The 7,236-nt window shown below is 51.4% G+C and overlaps 2 protein-coding genes across 2 annotated transcripts; both read left to right on the top strand.

Annotated features, from left to right (window-relative positions):
• Positions 1–1,710: 1,710 nt before the first annotated feature.
• BO66DRAFT_448752 (uncharacterized protein) lies at positions 1,711–2,886 on the top strand (the record flags this gene model as incomplete). Its single annotated transcript, XM_025651762.1, has 2 exons — positions 1,711–2,689; positions 2,744–2,886. 2 exons carry the CDS (start codon positions 1,711–1,713, stop codon positions 2,884–2,886), a joined length of 1,122 nt encoding a protein of 373 aa, XP_025505251.1.
• Positions 2,887–4,928: 2,042 nt separating this feature from the next.
• Positions 4,929–7,051, top strand: BO66DRAFT_57083 (uncharacterized protein). Its single transcript, XM_025653414.1, has 2 exons — positions 4,929–5,840; positions 5,913–7,051. The coding sequence occupies exons 1-2, from the start codon at positions 5,259–5,261 to the stop codon at positions 6,576–6,578; spliced, it is 1,248 nt and encodes a 415-aa protein (XP_025505250.1). The 5' UTR covers positions 4,929–5,258; the 3' UTR covers positions 6,579–7,051.
• The last annotated feature ends 185 nt before the right edge of the window (positions 7,052–7,236 follow it).

The following is a 7,236-nucleotide window of genomic DNA, read 5'->3' as shown; positions in this document are numbered from 1 at the left end:
ATGATGATGATGATGATGATGATGATGATGATGATGATGATGATGATGATGATGATGATGATGATGATGATGATGATGATGATGATGATGATGATCAGAACTGTGGGAAGAAGAAAAGGAGGAGAGGGTGACGAGAATGAAAGTGCAGACCGGCCATAGGTAGCCAGCTGTCTCAGCCGGGCTAAGACATTCGTTTGCAATTCAACGCATACGTGAACAACGGATCGTTGACCGCAAGACCATGGGGAAAGCGCAAGCGTGCTTGTTCAAGGAGTCACTGCCAGCACCAAGTACTGCAGGGGCCTTCATTGCTCAGGATCTTGGTGAGGAATTCTAACGGGATGCTGCCATGGCTAGGCTGAATGAATCATTTCTACAAGCGTAGGTCAAGATCGTTAGTCTGGAACACCAGTCTGCGAGACAGGGACGTCTTGGAATTCGTCTGTTAGGGAAAGAGATTTCATCCTATTTGATGACATATAACACCGTAAGGAATGACAATGGTAGTGATGGAGGTACCTCTGTTTCTACCCCCGGCCAAGAAAGGCAACCGATTTCTCTACCAGAACAAGACTGACTGCCTTCTATGGAAAGCAGTACGTAGTGTCATTTGCTCAGCAGTCCCCGTTTCCTCATGGGACAAGGTCCAGGCTGAGATGGTGAATGATCGAAAGTGAATCTCCAGAGCAGATCCCGACCCAAGAGACCAGAAACAAGTACTAGGTAGTCAATAAGCGCAACAACAGAGTGCAAACCAGAAAGGATATCAAAGTGGCCAGTTTCGTACACTATGGTAGAAGCAGAGACGGTAACTTAGAAATGCCGACTAACTTATTGTAGGAGTACATACAGTAAAGTATTTACAGTAAGTTACACCGAATGATTAATACAATTATGAGCGGGGGACCGTCCATGTAGAGTAAGGCAGAACGGCCCTGAAGGGAAGGCGGTAGGGCTGTAAACCGTACAAAACTTCAATTGCCGCCGCCAGCCTCTGTACTTTATGTATTGTCCCAACATATTGTTCTAAATAAGATAGGGGTGACAAGTTCACTGCCCATGGGAAATAGGCCCTCAAAGCATCTACATGTATAGGTGGTAAAACGTATTCTCTTCTGAACTCTAATAGCAATGTTTTCGGCCGCTGAAGCCCAGTACAATCCTCTATAATGGTCTCGTATCCCTAAGCGCCTTCCTGCGTCTAAGTGGTCAGTGGGATATAAGTTAATCCTTTGGTATAGCCTTCACGCCCTGGAAAGGTACATCCGTGATCAACAATCTTTTCATCTTTATTCTGTTGTATGGCACGAACTCGATACACAAGTGTGCATACTAGTATGCATCATCGGGCAGTCTACTTGCGTGCATGCCTTTATTGACTGGGAACAGAGGAACTGCTGAAGGCGCACAAAGAAATGATGCCGCCCTCTTTACCTCCTCCATCTGCGTCTTGGGGGAGGGAGGTTAAACATCAATGAGGCAATGAAAGAACCTACAAACAAGGGAATCCCATTAACCCCTTATCAATCTGCGGGAATTGTCATCAGCTCGACCATTGTCAATATGCTGCCTACGGCGAGTCATCGTCCATAAATAGAGCTGTAGACACCTGGAAATTCGATATTCTTCAATTCACATCCGACCGAGCACATCTCGCGAGAACCTGAAGCGCAAAAGATCGATAGAGGGCTATCTAACAGAGTGAACATAATGTCCTCGGCATCATCACCCTCTCCCCAGGAGATAACGTTTCTTCTAGATGTTCGGCGGGACGTTTGTGACGGACTGAAAGCCGGGCCTTGGTACAAGAGCTATGGTGGGTTCCCCTTTGAGAGGAGGCCTTACCGCCCCGAAGGGCCCTTGTTCATATATCCAATGTTTCACGAGCGAAGGTCGTGCCTACTGGATGATGACAGCCCATCCCTGATGTCCCTGGAGCACCGCTGGGCTCTGGAGCCGGCGCGAAATGCCTTGGCCAGCTGGCTCAAGTACTCGGATAACGGAATCTTTCACATCTCCGGCAAGCCTCGCTCCGGGAAAACGCAGATGGTGTATTATATTGCCCACTCGGAGGTCGCCCGCGAGCACCTACAGACGTGGTGCAAGACCAAGCGCCTGACGCAGACGATAATTTTCTTCCGGAGGACGGACGGCACGCGGGAGACATCATGTGAGTGGAACCTACAAGCAATGCTTCGGGCCATCCTCTGGTCCCTCATCGTCGACAAGCCAGAGCTGGCCCCGCGCCTTTTTCCACGGCAGTGCGATTCCTATCCGCGCGGCTTCCATGACCCTTGTGTTATTAACGATGAAGAGGTGCTTCTCGCCTGGGATAGGCTTGTGACGCTAGATGACATCTACACGGACGACAAGTTTGTGCTATACCTGGAAGGTCTGAGCCACTTCAAGCAAGGTTTTTCCAGGATGCTGGATCACCTCAAGCAGTGGGTGTCCGCCCGGCCGCTTGACGTCAAGATCTGCATCTCAAGCCGCGGAGAGGCGGAGTTTCAGGAAGGTCTGAAGGCCTATCCCGGTTTCATCATGCATGAGGTGAGTCAGGCGGATATGTTATGGTACATCCGCTGGGCACTGTTGCACGAGGACGAGGATTGGGGGGCCCGATTTGTCAGAGATACATCGCCTCTGGAAAGGAAAGACTTGGAACAACATTTCCTGGCCAAGGTCAATGGTTCGTTCTTTCTCCTTTGGAGTCTGATAGGGCGTATTAAGTATACCCATAAAGATATGACTTCTCGAAGTGCGATCAAAGGGTTCGTTGATGATTGGATGCAACAGTACGAGCAAGGTACTCTTAAGGATTATTTTGACCAACAGCTGCTACGAGAGAGCTACCAAGATGATCCGCCAGAGTTGCCCCGGGTCTGAGGCGACATCTTACTCTCAAGCCCAAGGCTTCGATACCTTTCAGATATTTTAGTTTGAAATCCAATAATTTGATAAAATAAAGAACCATGGTGACTTGCTTCAGCCCCAGTCACGGGCCACGGCTGATCAGCCGGTAGCTTTGATTGTAAGCACTAGGCCTCCAAAACGGGGAAATGCTGTAGTAACAACGGAAAGCGTTGAAATCCAATGTACGGGATAAGGACATATCTGGTCTTCGGGTTACTAGCAATGTTTGACTTCGCCCCTATTTCCTGGGTTTAGTGTCTTGTTCGCAACGTAAGGCACGACTTCGAAGAAGAATGACGATGGTCTTCATCAGAAGTAACTGATTTGGACTACCTAGCAGCAAACTCCCTCCACGCTGCCCCCCTCCCCTGAAGCCTGGATGTGGTCAGAGCATGGCTTGCAGACTAGAACCCGATGGGGCCCTAGTGCAAGCCACAGATGGTGAAGTCAAAAGCTTGTGCAGATATCATGCAGGGGGTCCTAAGCTCAAGCGGTCGTGTTTTGCATAGTAAGAGTGATCAAAGGCCGATCAGTTGGAGCGCGAACTCTAGACTAGACCTCGTGGATGGCGACCAAATAGGAAGGTGGTAAGCTCATGGTTGGTTCTCTTTCCCGCTTGGTGCCTTGGCTCGTGGTTGGGATCGAATCCACCATTTGCTGATCTCGATAGAGCTGACTCGCTGCGGCAGTGGTTCCGTGGTACTGGATTGTAGCTCGGAACCCTGGTTGCGATCGTGATAGGGCTGAAGGAGGACGGCTGATGGTCCATGGAGAAGATCTGGGAAGTATCGCGGAGAGCCATGTGCTCGTATAAAGCCGTGTTTGTTTGGGTCATGATCGTTGACTCCACATACCACCTTTCCGACTGTACAGTACATGTTTAGGCGGCATGGAGGAATGGGATGTCCGGAGCTCATATCCCGGCGAAAGGATCAACAAGTCAATCTTTCCAGGCTCCACACTATCTCTCACTGTCTCACTGCCATCGCACGGGGAAGCGCCCATGCCAAGCCAGCTCCTTTCAGAAATGATCCGTGACGAGGTTTCCCCTTTCTTTCTTGTGCGGGCGGGTGTGGTGTGGGAGATTGCTTTTGGTCCAAGTCAAGTTGGCCATATTCATGTTCACGTTCGCCCAAAGGTCAAATGAGATGGACCGATAGACGGAGGCTGCAAGATGATGATGGCGAATAAATAAACTAAATAAACCTGTCTAACATCATGAACATTGAAGTGGCCAAAGAAACGTCGAGTCATGTGGGGCGGTAATTCCGCGCAGAATCCTCGGCAACTGAAACTGAATCCCAGTCAAACCAACGGTGACTAATTCAAACACCAACCAACCTCTTCATCTCCATTCCTCTTCCTCATTTACTCAACTTTTCCTGTCCTATCTCACGCATGCCATGGTACTGAAAACCCAGACCCCCAGACCTTTCTACAACCATGCACTACGGTTGATGAAAGCACGCGGCTTGTGGGTGGTGCCAAAATACCCATGAGTACCATGAGTACGGAGTACTCCGGACAGTACCTTGGCTGGCGCCCCGCACGTGGAGTAAGCGTAAGTTGGGCCCTTCTGGAAAGGGAGGTGAAAATTTGCTACCTAGGCTAGACTAACGTGCTTCTGCTGCCCACGAACTAGACGACGAGGCGTGAAGTTCGAGCTCTGCTACCTGCAGCCTAGCAAGATTCCTCCAATCAGGCTGAGCACGTTGCCCCTGACCGAGTCATGTTTCATAAACACGGGAGCTTCAGTCGAAAGAGTTATTGCAACTTGCCACCAAAGCGCTAGCCTAGACCCTGACCTACGAGGATCAACAAGGGCTTGTCAAGCTTTTCAAAGCAAGCCGCGTGGCGTTGGCTTACCATACTAGAGTAGTACTAGTGAAAGACAGAACGTGCTGCCTGCCTGCACACCGTCCGCCCTTTCTGTCGGAATGGCGAATGTCCCAGGGGCTAGAGTCCCAGATTGGCAAGCCCAAAGCTTAGTGTAACTGCTTCTGATCCCCATTCGCTTCATGCCAGAGGCTAATCCAACAGTATGGGCCAAGGTAACATGAAGGCGGACGGGGTGGAGATTCCACGCGCAGCACGTCGCGGATGATAACTTCTTTCGGTCCACGCCCGAGCCCGTATCGGCAATTGCAAACCTTGACGTGTGGGTTGGACAAGCCTACTATGGTGCGCTATGCCTCCGATCATTGCTCTATGTGAAGCTCCTGCTATCCACCACACAGCGCCATGGCCAATGCCAGGTACCCAGGGGCAAATCCTTGATTATATAGCCCGAACGCCGCGCCAAATGGTGCAGCGGGAAAACCCCTGCCTTTTCAACGTCTTTTGCCATGCTGACCATCGCACTTGAGTCGTTTCTGGGGGCTGGCCCGGCTAGAGACGGCCCTTCCCTGCATTCACGTGGGGAAGAAGGCTCGGCAGTGATCAGTCCACTGTCCAATTTGCAACGAAAAGGTCTGATCGTGATTTCTGCACTCGCCTTGCTTTCTATGTTCACGACCTTCGCGCTTCTGAGCTTCATTACATATCGATTCATCTTCTGGCGCCAGTACTATCGGCGATACATTGGTTACAATCAGTATGTCGTGCTCATGTTCAACTTGATTCTGGCCGATTTCCTGCAGAGTTTCGGGTTCATCATGTCTCTCCGCTGGATTGCGATCGATGCGGTGCGAGCGACAGATGCCGCGTGTTTCCTGCAGGGGGTGGGGCTTCAGATCGGCGACCCAATGAGTGGTCTTTTCGTCCTCGCCATTGCGGTGCACACGTTCCTGCATGTCTGCCTCAACTATCAGATGGAACATCGGGTTTTTGTGAGCATGGTCGTTGGTCTCTGGGTCTTTGGGGTGGTAATGACCATTATTCCTATCGCTGCACACGGACGATACGTGTGGTATCCTGCGGTGGCCTGGGTCAGTCCTTGCGTCTTTGCTTTATGTGGAGATAGCCCGTCGCGAAATGTTAGCTAACTGAGTTCTCAACAGTGCTGGATGACTCCCGAATACGAAAACATGCGACTGTGGACGCACTATGTTTGGATTTTCGCCTCCGAATTCTTCACGGTTTCACTCTACGCCATCATGTTTATCCAACTGCGCCAAAAGATGTCTGAAGCGGCCGTTCTTGGCGAGCACAATTCCGAGAGTCTGCGACGGTTGAAAAGGGTCATCATGCACATGGCTGTCTATCCCGTCGTCTACATTTGTCTGACCCTGCCATTGGCGGCCGGTCGCATGGCATCCGCGGGGGGTCATTCGCCAAGCGTGCTTTACTTCTGTTTCGCGGGCTCTATCATGGCATGCTCAGGATTCTGCGATTCTTTCATGTACGTCGTGACCCGCCGAAGTGTGGTGGTGGAATCCGAGGCCCGAGGAAGCAGCAACAAGCTCTCCAGTCGGCGAAACAAGTCATCGGCCGCAAATCAATATGCCATGAGCGCGGACCCGAAGGGACCGACGTCAACGACAATTACCCGAGGCCGCAGTGATTCCACCGAGGAGATGATTGGCAAAGGGGGCCTTGAGCTGGCACCCATGGGCGTGGTCATGCAGCATACGACGATCGAAGTCACAACGGAGAGCGCATACGAACCGTCTCCCAGCGATATAGGCCCCTCAAAGCGACACAGGAACAGCATCATCCGTCCCTGAGGCATTAATTAACATGGCGCGCATGCCTGCCGTGACTTGGGTAGGCGATGCGACCGTGGATGGCAGACTGCCATTGCTGCAGCCATGCCTGCAGTTATACATCACATCCCCTTGCTGTCCTATTCGAAGAATGGCTTTTCACCACCGTCCGCCATTAAGACTTTTCGCACTCGGTTGCAACCACCTACGGTCGCAACCGGTCGGCCAAGGGGCTCTTGCATAACTGAGGCTCAAATATTTTGACCTGGAATTCTGACTCCAAGTCCGTGCAACGCATCGTCCGGTCGTGACAGCACGCTCTGCGGTGCTTTACTCACAAAGGTCGGACTTTCGGCCAGCCTTCCCATCGCTTGAACAGTGCATTCATACCGATCCCGACCACAACAGCGCGCTACCTATACACCCGGGCCGGACCAGACCTCAGCGTGAAACAACATGGATGAAACGCGACCGCGGTCAATCCTTGAGCGATCGACTGTAGCGACTGCAGGGTAATAGGTTGCTCCCATCTCCTACGAAGCTACAACCACAAAGAGAATGCAGAGATCAAGACTTGCGACATCCCTGGTCCCCACGTCAACGTCGATTGGCCCGAAGCCTTGCACGACGAGAACCCACGGAGACTCAAGAGCGGGATGTTCTCCATGCATTGAAAAAG

The sequence above is a fragment of the Aspergillus aculeatinus genome (genome assembly GCF_003184765.1).
Source record: "Aspergillus aculeatinus CBS 121060 unplaced genomic scaffold BO66scaffold_17, whole genome shotgun sequence".
In the NCBI taxonomy this organism is placed as follows: domain Eukaryota; kingdom Fungi; phylum Ascomycota; class Eurotiomycetes; order Eurotiales; family Aspergillaceae; genus Aspergillus; species Aspergillus aculeatinus.
The sequence above is the reverse complement of the archived record's forward strand: the minus strand, read 5'-3'. Positions and strand labels throughout refer to the sequence as shown.

What these genes read in the sequence shown, in the direction of transcription:
- BO66DRAFT_57083 (XM_025653414.1), top strand. Translation starts at nt 5,259, where the DNA reads ATGCTGACCATCGCACTTGAGTCGTTTCTGGGGGCTGGCCCGGCTAGA. An exon ending in GGTATCCTGCGGTGGCCTGG is followed by an intron (nt 5,841 to 5,912) that starts GTCAGTCCTTGC and finishes AGTTCTCAACAG; the next exon opens with TGCTGGATGACTCCCGAATA.